This window comes from Strongylocentrotus purpuratus, unplaced genomic scaffold (genome assembly GCF_000002235.5).
Source record: "Strongylocentrotus purpuratus isolate Spur 01 unplaced genomic scaffold, Spur_5.0 spur5_scaffold_6, whole genome shotgun sequence".
In the NCBI taxonomy this organism is placed as follows: Eukaryota; Metazoa; Echinodermata; class Echinoidea; order Camarodonta; family Strongylocentrotidae; genus Strongylocentrotus; species Strongylocentrotus purpuratus.
The window spans coordinates 40,111,971-40,135,288 of record NW_022145612.1 but is presented as its reverse complement, the minus strand read 5'-3'; the positions used below and the strand labels follow the sequence as shown (position 1 = coordinate 40,135,288).

Here is a 23,318-nt window from a genome sequence, read left to right as displayed (position 1 = left end):
TTTTTGCGTGTAATCCCTGTGGGAGATAATTTTTTTCTCAAATCTGGATTCTACATTCCTGTCTTTTGCGAGCAATATCGCTGTTATTTCTGCTTGGATTTTGTGCTATGTGCTATCTAAATCACCCCTCATTTTTTCAATAAGATGTCAGGATCCGCTCATGATCATGATCTTCATCATGATTATCATGATCATCAATATCATAATGATGATAATCATTTATCAATTACATTTCATTTCTTTGAATAAGATAAAATCGTCAAAATGTGTTCTTCGTGATATAAATTAGAATCAAAGGTGTAACTGGTTACTGCGCAGGGTCAATGGTCATATTTTTCAATCTATCTTCCCTACATCTATAATGATCAAGGGGACACAATTTAAACTTGACATATGGATAGATCTTAATGGATGAAGCATTTCATAAAATAATATGATATCGTATAATGCATTCTTTATTATGTAAACCATTAGCATACGTATCACCTAATTCGTCAAAGTGACGAATTAAAGTCTAGTTTAAGGTTGTTTTAGTTGACGAATGTTGGTGTTGACATATGAAATAAATGTCAGATAAATAAGAGTTATGAAAGAAAAGGACCGAGATACAGTCAGGTTTTAAAGATCTTTGATAAAATTGAAAGTTCAATGAGTCTAAATAAGAGAGACAAGATTGACATACTTTAAGTAAGATGGGATTTTATTTATTAAGCATAATTTAAAGGTAATACAAAGTTTTGGTAAATTTTGAAAATTTTGATATATTTGGATGCTCCTGTGGATGTATTATAAGCACTAGAAAATTTAGCCCCTGAGACAATTCTGCTTCAGAGAAAAATTGAATATAAAAATTACCGGTGCTCCCGGTAAATTTTGATAAATTTCAAATAGCACTTAGAGCCGTACAAAGGTATGAAAATCTCAGAATATGTAGTTGTGATATAGAATTTCCCAACGGGAATAGCCCATCGGTCGATTTTAGTCAAGAAAAATTGTTTTATAGCTTAATTAATATCTTGAACTTGAGAGTGAGCTATACATTGTATATGTTGTCAACATAAAGAGTTTATTATTTACAATTTCATAACTTTATACTCGATTTCAAGCGCGACAACGATCACTGAATATTGTAGGATCGCATATGCTTCCAATATGTTCATTTGAAACAAATTCATGACCCCATACCTAAACTTTGTATTACCTTTAAAGGTCGTCTTGACTAGGAATTTATCTAGACCGGGGACCTTGATTACTGTTTTTTTAAGAGAGCAGTATTTCTGTAAAGATATGTTATTTTGACATAGAGTTTAATGGGGGTTTAGGCTTTCTGAGAGCTTTTGGATATAGAGTAAAGACTTCTAAAGGATTGCAATTCAATGCTTTTGATTATACATTACAGGATAATTGCATACTGACGTACAGATTTCTGAGGATATTTATTTTTATTCTACTTACAGTTTGAATAGAATTACTCAACTGGCATATCGTTGGCGTTATACAACAAAGCTGGAAATCTAGCCCTGTCTTCCTTTTTCGAGCGTACCAATGAAAATACATCTACAGTATATAGTAGAGAATTATACACAACCTTCGATCATTTCAAGTACACGTTCACATTTGTATTCTATGATTATGCGTTTGCTGTGATAAAAACCTATATAGGACTACATTTTGATCGCATGGCTACCTTGGACGTGGTAGTGGTTGGGGCAGGAATAGAGGGGTCATCTACGGCCTACTGGTGTGCCAAACATGGATTGGACACCCTTCTCCTCGAACAGGTTAGTAACATAACGGTAATTATTGGAAGAGAGAAAGAGAGAAAAACACAGAGAAAGTGGGATGGGGAGAGAAAGAGAAAAAGGGGGAAGTGAGAGAGGGAAGGGAGTGGGGAGAGAGAGAGGGGGGGGGGGCTGAGGAGACATTTACATATTATTTTGGACTTTTTGTCACGATAGGCACCTGCGGCATAACAAACAAAAAATGATTTAAAAAACCGTTATCTTTGAACACAATTATATAGAAACATTTTACTTATATTATGTAACAGTTCTGTAACTGCTTTTTTGACATATGGGATGACCCTTTATTAGACAATGTACACCTAAATCATTTATCCGAATTTTGAGGCTGGGAAATCTGAAATTATAGGCCTACTTGACATAACAATCATATTAAACTAAATGAAATTCATTTATTCAACGATATACAAATTTAAAAAATAGTATAATACAATAGAATATGTTGACATAATCATCTATAAAGTTAACATATCGTTAGGGGCAACCAAAAAGATCAAGATCTTGTGGACTGGTGCATGCCCTTTTACAAAATTAACAAATTACAAGTAAAACATTAATAATCACAAGCAGACACACGTAACACACACAAACACCCGCACACACACACTCAAACACTCACCCTCTTTACTTCATTAACAAGGTAATTTACCTTGTTAATGAAGTAAAGAGGGTGAGTGTATGAGTATGTAAAACAATTGTTTTACCTCATATGTACACTGTCATGTAATCTCTCTTTCTCCGTCCATTCATGGACGGAGAAAGAGAGATTACATGACAGTGTACATATGAGGTAAAACAATTGTTTAAAATATATGGAAATCAAGATGTATATGTATCAATAAAGTGACTTGTAGGTAAGACTTTGAAGGAGGAGGCTGTTGAACAGGGACGAATGATTAAATTAAAATTATTAAAAATCTTTGGTCCTATAGGAAGGTGAAATTGGGAAGCTGAACGTGTGTAATACTGATGAAAATCACTATTAAAGTTAAATAAATTATTTATATTGGCTGGAGCGATTTTATGTTTGACTTGATACATCAATACTGCAACTTTAAATTCATATATATATGATAAATATTAAATGTTTTGGATTAAAAAAAGGGGGGCGAAATGGCGCTTAATAAGGCTTTTTTTCTGTAATTTATGAAATGGTTCTAATTTGTTTTTCCCAACTTCGGCCCAGGTAATGTTACAATAATGAATAAAAGGAAGTATAAGTGAATTATATAGCATGAATAGATGTTTTGGGGGTAGAATAGAACGCAATTTACAGATAATTCCGATTAAAAAAACAAAATTAAGAGAGATATTTTTTAGTATATACGATGGTCTTGAAAAGTAAGTTGATTGTCCAATTAAACTCCAAGAAATTTCCCGGAGTCAGAAAATTCAAGCATATATCATTAATTCTAACTTGATTGTATGAGGAGGAAACTTAATATTCGGTTTAGAGAAATACAAAATATATGTTTTATCATGATTAATTACTAACTTATTGGAATCAAACCAGTGAACTACTTTGCTTAACTCTTCGTTAGTCTTATGTAGGAGTGTATTAAAGTCTTTATGTGAAGAAATGATATTGGTATCATCAGCAAATAAAACAAAATGAAAAACAAAGTAACATTACACAAATCATTAATATACAGCAAGAATAGCAAGGGACCGAGTATGGATCCCGTGGAATTCCGCATTCAACCTTGGAAAGAGATGAATCAAAATTATTATACCTTGTATATTGGGACCTATTCTGTAAATATTTTTTAAACAGTCTAAAACTACACTACGAATTCCAAAATACGGTAGTTTATAGTACACTATTCTACCAATTTTCATTTTGTTTGGGACAGAGCCAGTGCATATAGATAAATTAATAATATGAACCAAGGGAACAGCAATTGGGTGAATAACTTTCTTAATAACGTATGTTAATGTCATCAAACCTTGCACTCTTAGAATTTTACATTTTTTAAAACAACATTAATTAATTCTATTTCACATGTTGGGTACGAATAGATTGACTTATTGCAATAATGGCTAAGAAAATAACTAAAGTGAGTTTTCGGTTATTGATTAAACTTAGATTGAGCAAGAGAAGCAATGCTTGAAAAATACTAATTGAATTCTTCAGCAATATCATTGTCATTTCCTATTTTAACATCATTTGTCATTAAAAAGTGGGGAGTTTATCTTGCTTACTTTTCCAAATTAGCTCATGAATAATTTGCCAAAGATTATTTTTATTAATTTGTAGTAAGTCATAAAAGTATTTTTCACAAACAGCTTTCAGCTCACGATTCAGTACATTTCGGTACCTTTTGAATTTATTATGACATGTATCATTGCGTGTTTACAATATTCTTTATAAAGAAAATCATGGATTACTTTTTCTTTTTATTGATACATCTTAATAAAGAAAAATTAATCCATGATTTTCTTGGTGAAGAATTCTTTTTATGATCACCTTTCGAGCGTTTATTACTAACAGCATCATTAAACTTATTCAAAAAAATGATCATATGCGAATTCAAAATTATTAAACTGAACAATATCATACCAATCAAGATGAATTAACTCTTTTCTTATAGAATCAATAGCAGTAGAGTTAAGACATCTTCTGGATTTATTAGCATTAGTATTTCTATTTTCTTTGAGATTATTTTAAGTAATAGAAAAAATTGGCAAATGGTTTGTTATATCGTTATAAAATATACCAGAACTAATATCTTTACTGCAAACATTCATAAATATATTATCTATAAGCGTTGTCGATGATTTACAAATACGTGTAGGCTTATCAATCAATGGACGATATGATTTATTATACAAAATATTTACAAAGTCATTAACCTGATTTACAGTAGAAGAATTCAGCAAGTTAATATTAAGATCACCCATAGTGTAGACGTCTTTATTTTCCTTCTCCTGTTTCTGTATTAAAACAAGCATCAATTTCACAATTAAATTGTTCAAAATTGTATGGGGATCTCTATATACAACAGCAATGATAACATTTCTTTTGTTTTGCATATAAATTTCAAGAAAGAGTGTTTCACAAATTGCCACTAACAAACACAAATCCTGTCTTACAACCACATTCAGAGAATTTTGCACAAGCATTGCGACATCACCGCCTCTACATTTTCCCCTATCATTATGAAAAAAAGTATACCCACTGAGATTGAATAATGAAACTGGAGTATTGCTGTGGATCCACGTTTCACTAAATTCATATACAGATATTTCTTGGTCTAACTGGCAAATAAAAACATGAATAGAATCAAAGTTCTTATATAAACTACGCGAATTAAAATGAAGCAGGTTGAAAATATCGCCATGTTGAAACTCAGAGTTTGCATTAAAATCTTTTGCCAACCAGTATTTATTACAAATATCAAACAGATTGAAGTTCCTGTCGGGATCAATATCATCATTCATAATATCATCATTGTCATCGTAAACAAAATCATCATGGGATATTTGGTTAGGTAAGTTACGTACGTGGTCAACAGGGTTAATAGTAATTGTATTGAACAGATTGTTAAGGTCTAAGTTAGAAAGAGAGGAGAAGGGAAATGGGAAATCACACATCATCAACACTCACACTAACAAGAGAATTTATTTAAGACTACAATTAAGATTACAATACAGTATTATTTAAAATAAAATATGAAAGAAGATGCAAAATCAATTTAAAATGAAGTGCACATGCAAAGCATGCAGAAATTATGTTTGATTTAATTCATGTGGACTGATTGTATGAAAGAAAGATACCGTGCCGTAGCCATTCAAATAATTGGGCGCAACGGGACCTCAGGGCTTGAAGTTTACTTAGCGCCATATGCAGAATAATTCAGAATATAAAATATATATCAATATAGGTCAGGTTTCCTGCTTTTATTTAAAGGTATGGACCAGTTCTGGTCATGCAATTGCATTGTGAAAGAGACGTTATGGAATCAATCAGAAAAGGTTGATCATCTAGCATATAAGTATTGGTGTGTACTGCAAGGTTCTGGAATCATCAAAATGATAAGAAATTTGGCCTAGTCTTGGTAAAGTTACAAGCACTGTACACAGAAAGATGTATATGGGACTACGCGATATCTATCCAGACCGGATAGATATGATAATTTAGTAAATATATCAATGGACCAGTTCACGGTTAGCACATGTCCCAAATGACCCCGAATATCCACAGATCTTCAAAACATGAAGAGGTCCCACTTTGTACATTTTGAAATAATCAATCCTACAGCGATTGAGGTGCTACATAAACAGCCTTTGTTTCCCCTTTTCAAAGAATACTTCCACCTGTGTATCTGCTTGTGCATTAATGAATAATGATTACATCAATTTCATTAGCACGTATCCAGTATTTTGTCTCCATGTATTTCACAATTTGTCCTGCAATGACCTTTATCTGCTCATGCTCAGACTGCGACCGTGAACTGGCTTGTTATAGTAGGCGTTTTCCCGGCCAAATTTGTATCATCACGTATTAGTCAAAACAAATTCTTTCACATGATTGGTAATAAGAGCTTCCATTTAATTTTTTGAGAGGGGTGCGTTTCCAAAACTGGTCTATACCTTTAAAGGTAATACAAAGTTTTGGTATGGGGTCATACATTTGGTTCAAATGAACATATTGGAAGCATATGCGATCCTACAATATTGAGTGATCGTTCTCGCGCTTGAAATCGAGTATAAAGTTATGAAATTGTAAATAATAAACTCTTTATGTTGTATAGCTTACTCTCAAGTTCAAGATATTAATTACACTATAAAACAATGTTTCTTGACTAAAAATCGACCGATTGGCTATTCCCGTTGGGAAATTCTATATCACAACTACATATTCTGAGAGTTTCATGGTCGCAGCTACCATTGTACGGCCGTAGACGCTATTTGAAATTTATCTAAATTTAACAGGAGCACAACGATCACTCAATATTGTAGGATCGCATTTTTATATTCAATTTTTCTCAGAAGCAGAACTGTTTTAGGGGATACATTTTCTAGTGCTTATAATACATCCACAGGGGCATCCAAATATATCAAAATGGTTAAGAGTCACTATCCATCCAATTTTCAAAATTTCCCAAAACTTTGTATTACCTTTAAAGAAACAACAATTATTTCACTATCCTGCTGGTCTAGATATACCAAAAAGATTTAAAAAAAAAAAAAAAATTAACTTTTTATATTTCCGAATTGTATTTTCTAACAGTATCCCTTATCATATCTCTTATTATTTTATGTTCATTAAAATCAATATTTACGTTGTTGATTACCCAGTTTTCTTTACAATTAAATTCTCCGACTTGAATGCTTGAAGAGCGTCCGACTCTAGATTCATTCGTCCAAATCAGCAACCGTTAAATCTTGTATTATAATTATGGCCTTCGAACCATCGGTTATTCACGTCGGATCGGGTCGGATAATCCCGTATTTATGTACCGCGATTACCCGACCGACGCGAATTAAGTCCGGATGGAACGAAGTAGGCCTATATCTATATTCTTCACTTCTATATTTTAAAGTCATTAGTTTGAATAGGTTGAGCGAAACGATATTTCATCAATATTTTATTATTAACTCCCTATATAATTATAGTTCGCTCTGCCACACTCTCGAAGCAGCTCCCACGGAGGTGGCCGGGTAATACGCTATGCCTACGCCGAGGAACACTATGCTAAAATGATGGAAGAGGCTTACCCACTTTGGGCTCAGCTTGAAGTAGAGACAAATACAAAACTTTACAGGTACTGTATACAGCCTATAAGCATACAATCAGGGGATGATCCAGGATTTTCTCTCGATGGGGGGGGGGGGGGGGGGGAGGGGGGGGGGGTCGCAATGCCGAAAATCTTTAACAAAAAAATACAAGCCTTGAGTGAGGGGGACAAAACGTAACAACAGGCGTATTTATTTGGTATTCTTATGGTTTAAAAGAGGACCACCCCCCCCCCTAAATCAGCTCATGGGTGCCATATTAGATTGCTGATAGATTAGAATGTATTTAAATGTATCATTAAGCATTTGTTTCTGCTAGCCAATTATGACTTTAATTAAGTACCCAGCTTCTCCTAGAGTGGGTAGGTGGGTAGGATGGGGCAGTGTCGTATCCAAGATTTTTGTATTATTATTATTTATTATTATTTTTTATTTATTTATTTTATTTTATTTTTTATTTATTTATTTATTTATTATTATTTTTTTTTTTTGGGGGGGGGGGACTTGGTCAAATAAAGTAAGTTTTCCCTAATAATATCACCTGATAATGACACCTCCGCACAATTTTATACTCAACTCTTTAATAATTTAATTTCAGTAATTGTAATAATTTACTGTATCCAGTAGAAAGTTTACATGCTATAAAATCTGATTGTTTGTTTTATTCATATTTACCTCCATAACTATTTTACCTATATGTATTTGTTTCTTATTTCGTTTTTATAATCATTTGTCTTGTATTATTGAATTACTGTTATCATTTTTTATCAGGGATGCAGCCCTATACAGGTTTTTCAAAACTTGTTTGCTGCATCCCCAGCCATGTTTGGTTTTTAATGAATGTCTGAATAAATACAAATCAATAATGAAATATTAGATTAAATAAGATGGAGGAGCAAAACTGCCAACCCTGGCCTCGGGACATTATACCTGATGATAGATTGATTGAATGATTAGATGATTCATTGGAGGATGATTGGATGATTGATTAGACTGACGATAATTGATGGATTATATGGATTAATTGGATGATTGATTGATTGAGTGAGTGAGTGGGTGGTAGATGGGTGGATTGGTTGATTGTTTCTGGAGGTGCGATAGCTCAGTCGGTAGAGCAGTGGTCACGTAATCCGGTGACCCGGGTTCGAAATCAAGTCGATGCGCTATTGCCAGGTCCCTCAGAGAGGACCTAAATCCGTCGGTCTTCTGGTTGCTTACTAACAAGAATTTATTGCTTTCTTAGCTGTCAGGTAAAATAATCACCACTATCTATCTATCTTCTGTGATGGCTGATTGATTAAATGATTGACTGATTGGTGGCTGGATGGATTGACTGATTAATTGATTGACTGATTGGTGGCTGGATGGATTGATTGATTAATAATATTGATTGAATGATTGGTGGTTGGATGGATTGATTGATTAATTGATTGACTGATTGGTGGCTGGATGGATTGATTGATTAATTGATTGAATGATTGGTGGCTGGATGGATTGATTGATTAATAATATTGATTGAATGATTGGTGGTTGGATGGATTGATTGATTAATTGATTGACTGAGTGGTTGGATGGATGATTGATTAATAATATTGATTGAATGATTGGTGGTTGGATGGATTGATTGATTAATTGATTGACTGATTGGTGGTTGGATGGATTGATTGATTAATAATATTGATTGAATGATTGGTGGTTGGATGGATTGATTGATTAATTGATTGACTGATTGGTGGTTGGATGGATTGATTGATTAATTGATTGACTGATTGGTGGCTGGATGGATTGATTGATTAATTGATTGACTGATTGGTGGCTGGCTGGATGGATTGACTGATTAATGGATTGACTGATTGGTGGCTGGATGGATTGATTGATTAATTGATTGACTGATTGGTAGTTGGATGGATTGATTGATTAATTGATTGATTGATTGGTGGCTGGATGGATTGACTGATTAATTGATTGACTGATTGGTGGCTGGATGGATTGATTGATTAATTGATTGACTGATTGGTGGCTGGATGGATTGATTGATTAATTTATTGACTGATTGGTGGCTGGATGGATTGACTGATTAATTGATTGACTGATTAGTGGTTGGATGGATTGATTGATTAATTAATTGACTGATTGGTGGTTGGATGGATTGATTGATTAATTTATTGATTGACTGATTGGTGGCTGGATGGATTGATTGATTAATTGATTGACTGATTGGTGGCTGGATGGATTGATTTATTGATTTATTGATTGATTGATTTTGGATGATTGACTAAAATGATTCATTGATCGATCGATCCTAGGCCAGAAAAAGTAGGCACGTAGGATAAGAGCGAACCCTTCTTAAAATTTAGATATCCACCATCTGTTTAATTAGGAAAACTGGTATGTTAGTGATGTCCGATCCAGGAAGAGACAATTACGATCGGAGATTATTCAATGTAAAGACCCTTGGTAGATATGCCGAGGAAATCAGTCATGAAGAGAGACAGCGAAGATATCCTAATTACAGACATGAGCCACACTATAGCACCTTCATCGATAAAGCGGCAGGGGTACTTTCAGCAAGCAAGGCACTCAAGTGCTATCAGGTAAGAGATTTGCATTTATAACAGATCATCAGCCCCCCCCCCCACCCCTCCACGATCCACCACCACCACCATTACCACCTTATAGTTTGCAGGCAAAAACTCTTGCCAATCGTAGGTCTAAGCCTAAATGAACTGAAACTTTTAAAACTTTAAACATTTAATTTGACCTAAGTTTATTTCCTATATTTGTTTAACTTAGTTTAAAGGTTCACCTGACTAGTCATTGATTTCACTTTTTCATAATATAATTATTCAAAAAATCTTCTACAGACTATCAACCCCTCTCAGGGTTAGAATTAGAGTTATTATAATGCAAACCCATCTTTCATCAGCCCATCGTTGGTAGGGTCAGCGTACGATAATCCTAGTGTAGTGGGTTCGAAACCCAGTATTTATTCCCTCTATTTTTGCCTTTATAAAAAGTGAGGCAAAGCAAAAAATAATCAAAGTCTAATTGGTTGTGGCCTCTTTCCAAGCCGCTTTGATTAATTAAAAGGATGGCTTGCCTAGGTTAAAAATAAAGACGCAATCGGACTCGACGTGTACACCTATAGCTCATGGGCGTCAACCATGCGGTGGACAGGGGGGCATGTCCCCCCCCCCCAATTATATCATGAAGCTCATGTATTACACTGTGTAAGACCAAACCCTGATGTGTCCGGTTGTCCGTAGTACACCCCTTTATCCTGTTTTAAAAAAAATCTTTAGTCAATAATTTTGAAGGAGGCAGACTTAATCAGAAGTAGAAGAGGAGGTCAAGTCTTATTACTTGTTATATTTTAAATAAAGCTAAGTGCTAAGGGTGCACATCTGCTCCCTCTGGGGGGCAAGTTTACACCTAAAAGTAGGGTGCAGAATTGCGTCCCCCAAAGTGGGGCGCGGAATTACACCCTATGGGGTGCTGCTTTAATTTGTAGCAAATGGCTGCACCCCTAAAGTCTAAGATGCTAGTTTGCCCCCTCTAGGGTGCGGGTGCTGCTTAGTGCAGGCGCGGATCCAGGGGGGGGGCCGAGCGGGCCTTGGCCCCCCCCCCCCCCCCCGCAAAAAAAAAAAAAAAAAAAAGAGAGAGAAGAAAGGAAAAGAAGGGAAAGGGAAAGAGGAGAGAAAGGGAAAGAAAGAAGAGGAAGAAGAAAAGAAAAGGGGGAAGAAGGAGATCGGGGGGCCGAAAGGGCCTTGCCTCCCAGGCTGTTGACCCCCCCCCCCCCCATAAAAATTAAGAGAGAAGGAAGGAAAGGGAAAGGAAAAGAGGAGATACTGGCGTACTGATAGGGGGGGGGGGGGCTTAGTGGAAATCAAATTCAAACGTGGTTTATTTCTAATTCCACAACAGGGGATTACAAATAATGCTGAAATGACATCATTTCCGAGATTTTTCCTCACTTTTAGTAAATTATACGTTTGTATGTGTTTGTTGGAAAATGACAAATTCCTAAATTTGCAGCCAGGCAAGAAATATGATTCGTGAGATTCCTACATGTCAGGGCCCGAAGTACGGAGGGGATCGGGAGCCTCGAGCTCCCCCCCCCCCCCCCCACTTTTTCTGAAAAAGTATGTTAAGAGAAATAAAATAGAATGAGAGCAAGAAAGAAAAAATAGTTAACTGCCAGTGTTAACAAATAATGAGGCATCAAAATATGCTCATCTGACCGTGATTAAATGCCTAAAACCCCTAAGCTTCCGTGGGCTCTGCCCCCTGGATCCCACCTATAGGGCCCTACGGCGGGCCCTTAGATGCTGATCTGACGGTAATTTAATGCCTAAAACCCGTGATTTTGGGGGGCTTCGCCCCCTGGACCCAACGCCAAATAGTTACCTGCCAGTGTCACGAAATAATAAGGTATACAAAAAAATATATGCTCATATGACCTTAATTAAACGCCTAAAACCTCTGAGCTTCCGGGGCCGGCTTCGCCGCCGCCCCAGACAGGATTAACAATCGAGAACGGTACAGCGAATCGCTTTCTTCTTCAATAGTTTAATGAAACGTCAAAGCTTCCGAGCTTCGCGTAGGAGAGGGGGAGGGGGTAAACTAAATTCAGACGAGGATTAAGAGTCGAGAACTGTACAACGAATCATCTTGTGTCTCTAATGATTTAATGAAACGTGAAAGCTTCCGCGCTTCACGCGGGAGGGGGAAGAATCTAAATTCAGACGAGGATTATTTTCGAAAAAACGGTACAACGAATCGTCTTTTTTCTCTAATGATTTAAAGGTAGGCTTTACTACTTCAGCAAGAAGGATTAGACCGCCCAGCGAGCCAGCGAGGTCACTGTGACAGGTGGCTATCTCATTAACTCAGCTCTCATTTAACATAAGAAAGAGAGGATCATGGGGAATAACAGGCACCGATTGGGGAAGTTTTATAGAGGGAGCAAGTAGCTACAAGTAGGACAGTGTGCCTTTAAGGAAACTTAAAAGGGGGGGGAAACCTGAATTCAGACGAGAATTTAGAGTCGAGAACTCTACAACGAATCGTCTTCTTTCTCTAATAATTTGAAATCCTAAAAATTTTCGCGCTTCGCGCGAGAGGGGAAAAACTAAATTCAGACGAGAATTATTTTCGAGAACTGTGCAACGAATAATCGTTTTGTTTCTCTAATGATTTAATGAAACGTAAAAGCTTCCGCGCTTCGCGCGGGAGAGGGGAGAATCTAAATTCAGACGAGGATTATTTTCGAAAACGGTACAACAAATCGTCTTTTTTCTCTAATGATTTATGGAAACTTAAAAGCTTCGCGTGGTGGGGGGGGGGGGAACCTGAATTCAGACGAGAATTTAGAGTCGAGAACTCTACAACGAATCATCTTTTTCTCTAATAATTTAATAAATCCTAAAAAAATTCGCGCTTCGCGCGAGAGGGGAAAAACAAAATTCAGACGAAAATTATTTTCGAGAACTGTGCAACGAATCGTTTTGTTTCTCTAATGATTTAATGAAACGTAAAAGCTTCCGCGTTTCGCGGAGGGGGAGGGGGAAACCCGGCCGCCCCTCCCTGCACCGACCCCGCATTACGTCACTGTTGGTCACCATTACGTACCAATATTTGGCTCGCATAATTTCAAATTTGGGCCCCCCCCCTAAGAAATCCTGGATCCGCGCCTGGCTTAGTGTAGCAGAGGTCTGCACCCTTACGGACGCAAATTGGTACTTTATACTAGTAGTAGTGGGTTCTTGTAAAGCGCTTATGTCTGTCAGACTTGACACTATTGGCGCCTCACAATTATTATTACCCCGGCTTAAGCATTGTTGTCATAATATGGAGCTTTAGCATTTCATGGATTTGACTCTTGCCAGGTATTATGTACAGTGCGTCCCAGAAAAAACGAAAACCGATAATTATCGATGCTTTATCATAACTTAATCACAATTATAATTAATAAATGACGCATATTATTTGTAAGGCTTAGATCCTCCTCTTTCATTTAATGCAACTCATAATGATGCATATTTCACGCATGAGTGATTAAAAAACAATTCAAAGAGAGGAAACCAAAAAGTCATTTAGCGGGCAGTATCTGAATTTCAAAGAAATTTCTAGAAAGTTCAATTTCTGCCCTTTCATATGACATCTCAACCAGGAAAAATGACCCAGAACTGGCAACGATCAGCAATGCAGAAAGAAGACGAAATACTTTATGCATGGCTGATCGTCAACGAAACGGAGTTAAGACTTGCAAGCACTATTTTAAACAAACAGAACTTTGTTAGTCCTGGCTCATTTTTCCTGATTGGGGTGTCATATGAAAGGGCAGAAATTGAACTTTCTAGAAATGTGATTTTCTCTTTGAAATTCAGATATCGCCCGCCAAAAGACTTTTTGGTTTCCTCTCTTCAAATTATTTTTAATCACTCATGCGTGAAATATGCATCATTATGAGTTGCATCAAATGAAAGAGGAGGATCTGAGCTTAATTAGACTAATGTCTTGCCAAAGGACGCCTTAGTGCCGTAGCCAGGGGCTTCACTAGAACTTTTTCAGTGGTGTGGTGTGTGGGGGGGGGGGGGGGTTGTAGAGACCACTGATTACCGACAAAACTAGCCACAATTACCGACAAATATATAATCCCAATGTCCAATGTCTACAAATTTAACCCTATAAACCCGGGGCCAGGAGCTAAACTATTTTCAGTCCCCCCCCCCATTATTAAATTATTAAAGAAAGAAGACGATACATTGTACTGTTCCCGACTCTTAATTCTTGTTTCGCCCTTCCTACGCTTTGCGCAGAAGCTATGACGTTTCATTTAATAATTAGATCGAGAAAGAAAACCATTCGTTTGATACCGTTCTCATCTCTTAATCCTTATCTGACTGCAGCCCCCCCCCCCCTCCAACCAGAGAAAGAAGATGATTCGTTGTACTGTTCTCGACTCTTAATCTTTGGCTGAATTAGTTTCCCGGAAAATATTAAACCTCTGATTTCTTTTGCTGACATTATACATCTCATCGACTTCAAATTTCTGCATTGATATAGTACACGAGGCTCGAGGAAGAATACCGACACAGCTGACCCGACACAGCAACATATCTATGGGTATTTTCTTGCTTCCTCGACGAGACGACTCCACCCAACAAACCCCCTTCTCTCTCTCTCTCTTTTACTCCCACGCCTCCTTTCTCAGGCTCTTACCCCCCCCCCCCCTCTCTTTCACCCCATGTTTCTTTTTATTTTATTTTATTATTTTTTTTCTTCTCTTTTTTCTTTTCTCCATTTCTTTCTTTTTCTTTTTTTTTCCTTTCTTTCCTTTCTTTTCCTTTCTTTTCCTTTTTTCCTCTTTTCTTTCCCTTTCCCTCTCATTTTTTTCCTCCCCCTTTTCTCATTTTTCCCGACGGCAGCGCAATTCTACCGACAATATCCTGACAGGACTTCCCCCCCCTCCTTTACCTACGCCCCTGGCCGTAGCGGGACTCGAACTACGAACCATGTGATTCGCAGTCCGGTGACGTATCCACTCTTTAATATATCTTATTTACATAGGACTTATTTATAAAATACGGAGGACGCTTACAAGATGAAGAGAAAGTAAAGGACATCATACCGGGAGCCATAGTGACAGTCAAAACAAGCCGAGGAGAATATAAGACGAATAATGTTATCCTTACACCAGGACCGTGGGCATCTAAACTCCTCAAACCGCTTGGTTTACAACCTCCCTTGACGGTAAGAATAAAGCTGGTTATAACAACAATAATAAGAAGTAATGATTATGATAATAAATTAATAATAGTAATAAAACATGATGATGACGATAACAATAATATTAATAATAATAATAAGAATTTTATTTACCGAGGAAAGCCTCATCAGCGTCAATGCTTTTTTTTGGAGATCCCTGCAATAATTACTCCAGCAATTAAAGTCCTACCAGGTACACATTTACCTCCTGGATGGAGAGTGGCAAATGTGGATTCTTTTCTTAGCAAATGACGTAAGTGCCGGGCTGGGACACTCAACCCTAGGATTGAAAGTCAAGTGAAAGAACCATCTCCACAGAAATCACCGGAATTTTCGTGACATTAGCATTCATTATTTTCTGTTTTCTCTCTCTTCCATCTGGGCTCGCTCCTCTCTTTCTTACTCCTTTTGTCCTTTCCTCTCTCCTCTCACTCACACACTCTCTCCCTCACACATCTCTCTTTCACACACACGAAACACATTACACACTCTCTCTGGGCTCGTCTTCTCTCTTTCTTACTCCTTTGTCCTCTCCCCTCTCTCTCTCTCTTCTCTCTCTCTCTCTCATACATACACACACACACAAACACGCACGCACACACATACTTCTCTCTTTCTCTCTCTCTCTCTCTCTCCTTCCTCATTTTACTTAGGCATTGCGGATAAACGTGTTATATTGGCAGCCAAAGACCCCGGGCGCGTACGATGATTGGCCCATGTTTCGTTGACGTTGGGCTAGGGCTGAAACATTTCCTACGGTCTAACTTCTGTTAGTTATCAAGGCATGATGAAGGTAAAATGTCCAGTTTACGTCAAATATATATATATATATATATATATATATATATATATATATATATATAATATATATATATATATACAGTTAACAACTAAATTATTCAAACCCTTAACAAGTTTTGTAATGATAAGTATGTGCACAAAATATTTGTTCCGATTTATGTTTCTTAATTGAGAATATGACACAGAACTTACATCTAATAGTATTCAACAAAGGCCCTAATAAAATCAGGCCACTTCCATTGTTGATTTACAATAAAATACAACAAATATTAAATTTACATGGGGTGTGAATAATTTAGTTGTTTGCTATATATATTATAATTTACTAAACGCGTCATTAGAGGGACATTTGGAGTGAAAAATGAGTCATTTGATTAGGAGGACAATTTGGTGTCCTCTTAACGTTTTTTACGTTTTATTTGTTGTGGAAGGCCCAATTTTGTTATATATCTCTCTCTATATATGTAATTTATAAAGGCGTCATTGGAAGGACATTGGGAGTGAAAAAATGAGTCATTAAGTAGACATTAGGGTTAGGGTTAGGGTTAGGGTTAGGGTTAGGTTTAGGTTTATATATATATATATATATATTATATATATATATATATATATATATAACCCTACATGGTACATTAAGCGGACATCATAAAAATCCTAACCCACCCTAACCCTAACTCTAAACCTAACCCTAACCCTAACCCTAACCCTAATCCTTACACTAACCCTAACCCTAATGTCTACTTAATGACTCATTTTTCACTCAAAATGTCACTCCAATGACACCTTTAGTGGAATTACATATGTATAGAGAGATGTATAAACAAATTGGGCTTCTATGAGAAATAAAACGTAAAAAACGTTAAGAGGACACCATATTGTCCTTCTAATGACAATGTCTACTTAATGACTCATTTTTTTCACTCCAAATGTCCCTCTAATGACGCCTTTAGTAAAATATATATTATATATATATATATCTACACTGTTGGTCACAAAGGTGGGATAAACAAAATTTACCCTAATTTACGGAATGATTTTGACAATTATTTATTCCTAATAGATTAGATAATAGTTTACATTCTCAGATTGTAATTGAATAATAATTGGCGAGTTTTTGTGTTGCGTGACTGCTAAAGCATGTGTATGCTACTATGCTTATTAAATAGGGGACTACGTCCTTAAGTCAGTAATTAGGATTAACCTCATAAAACCCCCCTCCATTTTTTTTATGTCTGTGTTTTGGAGAACCCCCCCCCCTTTCGATTTTTTTTTTTGCTAAAGGGTGACAAAAAAGGAACTTAAGTCATTGCGACCGTGTATTTATATAATATTATTTTAGATTATCTATGTATTAATTAAGTTTATTCATTTGTATTTGTTCATGAATTTCTTTATATCTATTCATTTATCTATTCATTCATCTATCATTGTTCCTTTGTTTCTTTAGATCAACTACCATGGTGGAGTAGGTACGGTTGATCCCGATGAGCGAGATTCCAGTATGGTTAATGAACATCAGTGGACATCGAGAAAGTCAGTAATTACGTCAGGAAACGCTTCCCACTACTACACAGTACTCCAGCTATAGTCGAAACACATGCATGTATACGGTAAGGCAGTTACTGTAATGAAAGTTGTTGTCTTTACTTTTATTTTCATTTTTTGTAATGCTTTTAAGCGATATGTAACCGAGTCGTGTTTGGATGTGTGTGTGGGGGCTGACCTATAGCATTATAATCCCCCTCTAATAAGAATAGATGGTAATGTTGTATTTATTGGATAAATACTGGAATCACTTGTATAAGACATTTGTTAGATGAGCATGGTAAATTTTATTCTCATATTACATTTGTTTAAAAATATAAAGTTCAATGTCATTTTTTTTTTTTTTTTTACTTCTACTCATTAATCTCTGCACTTCCAAAAGAATGAAAAAATAGTATCCTACAGTATACCAAGCTGAAGCAAGACACTCCAAGAAGAATTATTGCATAACTTAAAGAAGGTTTCAAAGTATGCAAATATGTTCATCAAATTCCTGTTGCAAAGATCCTTAAGTTCCGATTTCGGAAATGAAATGGACTACAATTTTAACTGAACCTGTTCAAGACTGGAAGAAACTTTACACTATTTCTTTAAAATGTTTCCTTTCTACGAAACTTCGTTATTTCAGTGCAGAATTTTACATCGACTACTAAGGTCAACAAATATCTTCACATTATTGGCATAGCTAATTCTAATTTATTTACATTATATTGCAAGAAATTTGTTTAACTTCTGAACTAGAAACATCATTAAATCAGAAATGTGGCGAACTTTCTTTTCTTAAGCCATGAACTTACACTCTATAAAGGCGTTGTAATTCTAATCAGGATAAAGAATGATATAGAAAAATTAAAAGTTTTGTACATTTTGATGGAAGAGCTGTTGCTGTTAGATTTAGAAACAGAAGGAAGATGTACTTTGTATTGTATATGCTCCGACTGTAAAATCAGAAAAAAGAGTTGTTTTACAAAAAGAATGTTCGACTGGATAAAATGTATTAAGCACAAAGATGATTTACTTATACTTGGAGGTGATTGACACTGTGAATAAGATCCTCAGTTTGATACCCGAGGCTGGTCACAGGTATACAAACCAATTAAGTGGTTACAAAACATCCAAATAAACTCAATTGATTGATGTATGGCTGAAATTGAACCCGCAATGAAAGCAATTTACATGGCGACAACTATTGTTATTGGCTTATATTTTTGTTTGGTTTCCCAGATGGCACGCAATCTATCTTTAATTTTGTCATTTTATATGCAAAACAATATATAGTCTTTGCGAAATGCAAAATGGAACGGCTATCTTTGAATTCTTTTAAGAAAATGCTTAAATGATTTTATGAAGTTGAGCGGGTTCTTTCTATCAAACGCAAACGCTATTGTTTTGTTCTTGCTCAAGAATGATAAAATAAAAAAATTCTTCGGAAAAAGAAAAAGAAATTATTATCCCCGGTTAAGCTAACTCTAAAAAAAAGGGGGGTGGCTACAGCTCCCAACGGCCCTTTAAGGAGTGCCTACATGACAATTATATAGGCATTGGACAACAATTTATTCCGAGGGCAATACCTCCCGATACAGATATTAATCTTGATAGGACTTTAACAGAGCCTTTAACTGACTTTAACAGAGAAAAAAATCGAATTATTAGGTTGGTGTACTATTTTATGATTCTTTTGCACATTGTTCTACTTTTCCTTTTCAGAGAACACCGGATAATGAGCTAATTCTTGACAGACATCCGTTGCACTCCAATATCATCATTGGTTGTGGAATGTCAGGTAAATTGTGTATATAGTTGTCGTAAATGTAGGCCTGTTTGTTTCACTTTTTCCATGTTGTTATATCACTGCCTCGTCGAACAATGTTTCGTGTTTGTAATAAGTTTGCTCCTGTTTGTGTGCGTGTGAGTGAGTGAGGGAGAAACAGAGAGTTCTATGTGTTTATATCGGCAACATTCATCCAAGTTTATGAAAAATGTTGTTAAAGTAGGCAGTTTAAAACGTCACCCTGTTTGCTGTACTGAATACCGAATACCGATACGCCAATATGCACTCGAATATAGCACACGTTTGCCTAGTGATAAACTAGTTGTTATTCATTGCTTGGTATGTTATAGTATTATTGTATATAGTCAAAATTGCATTATTGTATGTAGGTCAGTAACCGACGTTAATCACTAAGCACCCGACAAAGGAGCTACAGCTACAACTCACGATATTGTTATTTTATTATCCAAGTGTGGCGTCCGTTACAGTTCACTGAGCATAATTGCTATAGGTGAAGGATGGTTCCTTTGATTGCAATTTATGAAAATGGGCCGGTTCGTTCGCAATTTATACAAATGGGTCGGTTCGTTCGCTGATTCTTCATTCTTCACGCCCAGACTCCGCTAAATAATTGGGGGGTTTTCAACCGTGTTTTGTTGTTGACTAAACTACACAATACCACATCATTATACGTGACTTCACGCCTAGATTCCACTAAATATTTGTGGTTTTTAAGCCCGTGTGTACTAGTTTGGCCAGGAGAGATTAGACCACCCAGCATGGTCACTGACAGGTGGTTATCTTAACAAATCAGCTCTCAATTAACATAAGAAAAAGGGGATCATGGGGAACCAGCGGTCACTGATTAGGCATTGTTTGCTGTATAGAGGGCGCAAGTAGCTATCAGTAGTGCAGTGGTGCTTTAAGCTGTGCTTAAAAAAGACCCGTTTATAAAATTTAAAAAATAAATAGATTTGTAAAACCCATAAAACTTTTTCGTCAGATATTTTAATTCGTTTTTGTACGTGACAACAAGATGAAGCTCCTGTGGAAGTTCTTTTTTCTTCTTCTTCTCACCCCCCCCCCCCCGCACCTCTCTCTCTCTCTCTCTCTCTCTCCCCTCTCTCTCTCCCTCTCTCTCTCTCTCTCTCTCTGTCTGCATGCATGTGTAAACAAACAAAAAAATACACGGTCGGCTCCAGGCGTACGCAAGGGGTAGGGGGGTTGGGGGTCGAACCCCCCTCAAAAAAAAATTTAATAACAAAACAAAAAAAAAAAACATAAAAAATTGTGGTAATGGGTGGCCCCAAAAAGGTGACCTTACCCCCCCCCCCCCCCCCCCCTTACGGAACGATGCATCGCGATGTGTCAAATTTTTTAATTTTCGGGACATTTTTTTTTCTTTTTTAATGTGCTCTTTTGTCAAAAGTATTTATAGGTTTAGAATTAGGGTTGCATTTTGGGTTTCAGGAAAGGTTTAGGGTTAGTACAATGTTAGGTCCATGGTTGAAGTTATGAATTCGGTTAGTGTAGGAGATAATAAACCACCGGTACGGAGCAATGATCAGGATCATTTATTGGGTTGTGTAACCGGCGTTGATCATTTCAAATAATTTAGACTAATACAGATTCATCAGAAATCATGGAACATCTACATAATGTCGCACGTGTATGTTTTGATTCAAGTACAACAGTCTGAGACTTCATTCTTATTTCCTTTTCGCTACCTTTATCTATCTTGAACGTCGAAAGGGCACGGATTCAAATTGGCTCCAGTGGTTGGTAAGATTCTATGCCAACTGGCACTCGGGAAGACACCAAGCCATGACATCAGTCCTTGTAGCCTTCGACGGTTCAACAACTCTGCTCTCATTCCGTCCACTTCGAAAGCGTCCAAGTTATAGATCAGATCTGAATACAGGGCCTATCAGCGTTGCATTATGTCCCATACCGAACTAGGGGCGTTCCATTTTACTGACTAATTAAAATGCCCTTTTTTCATCAAGCAAAATTAGAGTACAGTAACTGTTGTAGAAATATAGGTTTTCAAATCTCTGAATTTGCCGTCAAAATGGTAAAATATTCCCAACAATAATTATTGACATTTTTAATGTGGTCACGCCACCACTAGCGACGCCTTTGGTAGCATCTGCGAAGTAGAGGCGACTTAACATGGTTGCAATAAATATGACTGTCCAAAAAGAAAATATTTTTCTCCCCACATCACCTGAGATGGATATTGGAATTGCGGAAAATGCAAACTGCTCTCTGCGATCAAATACATCATATCACCATTGCCCTTAAAGCGATGATATTTATCGTTTCTAGGCGCATGTTATACCGCCTTCGTGCACCGTGTTTTATAGATCAGAGTAACCCACACACGCACGTATATGAAGCACCATAAATTCTAAACCCAAGCCCCCCCCCTCCACCTGTCACTTTCACTAATCTTAGGGTTATAGGGTGAATTGCAGATGTCAGAGTAGACTCGATCGTTCTTTTAGTCTAAAAATGATGAATGGTGATATGATGGATTTCATCGTTTTAAGGGTAATGGTGATTTGATGTATTTCATCGTTTTAAGGGTAATGGTGATATGATGTATTTCATCGTTTTAAGGGTAATGGTCATAATGTATTTCATCGTTTTAAGGGTAATGGTGATATGATGGATTTCATCGTTTTAAGGGTAATGGTCATAATGTATTTCATCGTTTTAAGGGTAATGGTGATAATGTATTTCATCGTTTTAAGGGTAATGGTGATATGATGGATTTCATCGTTTTAAGGGTAATGGTGATAATATCATTTTAAGGGTAATGGTGGTTATTAATGGATTTCATCGTTTTAAGGGTAGTGGTGATATGATGTATTTCATCGTTTTAAGGGTAATGGTGATAATTATGATGTATTTCATCGTTTTTAAGGGTAATGGTGATATGATGTATTTCATCGTTTTAAGGATAATGGTGATATCATGGATTTCATCGTTTTAAGGGTAACGGTGATATGATGTATTTCATCGTTTTAAGGGTAATGGTGATATAATGTATTTCATCGTTTTAAGGGTAATGGTGATATGATGGATTTCATCGTTTTAAGGGTTATGGTGATATAATGTATTTCATCGTTTTAAGGGTAATGGTGATATGATGTATTTCATCGTTTTAAGGGCAATGGTGATATAATGTATTTCATCGTTTTAAGGGCAATGGTGATATGATGGATTTCATCGTTTTAAGGGTAATGGTGATATGATGTATTTCATCGTTTTAAGGGTAATGGTGATATAATGTATTTCATCGTTTTAAGGGTAATGGTCATAATGTATTTCATCGTTTTAAGGGTAATGGTGATAATGTATTTCATCGTTTTAAGGGTAATCGTGATAATGTATTTCATCGTTTTAAGGGTAATGGTCATAATGTATTTCATCGTTTTAAGGGTAATGGTGATAATGTATTTCATCGTTTTAAGGGTAATGGTGATAATTCATCGTTTAAGGGTAATGGTGATATGATCGTTTTAATGGTAATGGTGATGTGATCGTTTTCATCGTTTTAAGGGTAGGAGACCAGGCTGGGACAATGACATATGGTAGAATTATATTGTTTGGAATAAGTGATGATACTTTGTTGAGGGTAAAGTTGATCTAACGCTAAACGAATGATGTCTTACCCTATGAAAAATTGGTAATGATTATGTCTCGTGTCATAAATGCAACATAGTTCTCTTGTAACAAAAAAGTGTAAAGTATTTTTTTTCAATTCTCGTTTTATAATGCTGCATAATTTATACAATTAATATAATTTCTTACTACATTTCTCTACGGTTTAATCCGCATGTCTTTCCTATATAACAAATTTACGAAAGCATTGAGAGAATTGC

General features: G+C 36.2%; 1 protein-coding gene across 1 annotated transcript; it reads left to right on the top strand.

Annotated features, from left to right (window-relative positions):
• Positions 1–1,574: 1,574 nt before the first annotated feature.
• On the top strand, positions 1,575–21,378 carry LOC591772 (peroxisomal sarcosine oxidase). The gene is given in 9 exon segments (XM_031000003.1): positions 1,575–1,781; positions 7,422–7,570; positions 9,922–10,135; positions 15,114–15,296; positions 15,965–16,034; positions 17,632–17,705; positions 17,708–17,722; positions 19,365–19,440; positions 21,181–21,378. Coding segments are annotated over 9 exon segments (1,035 nt in total). The 5' UTR covers positions 1,575–1,679; the 3' UTR covers positions 21,333–21,378.
• The last annotated feature ends 1,940 nt before the right edge of the window (positions 21,379–23,318 follow it).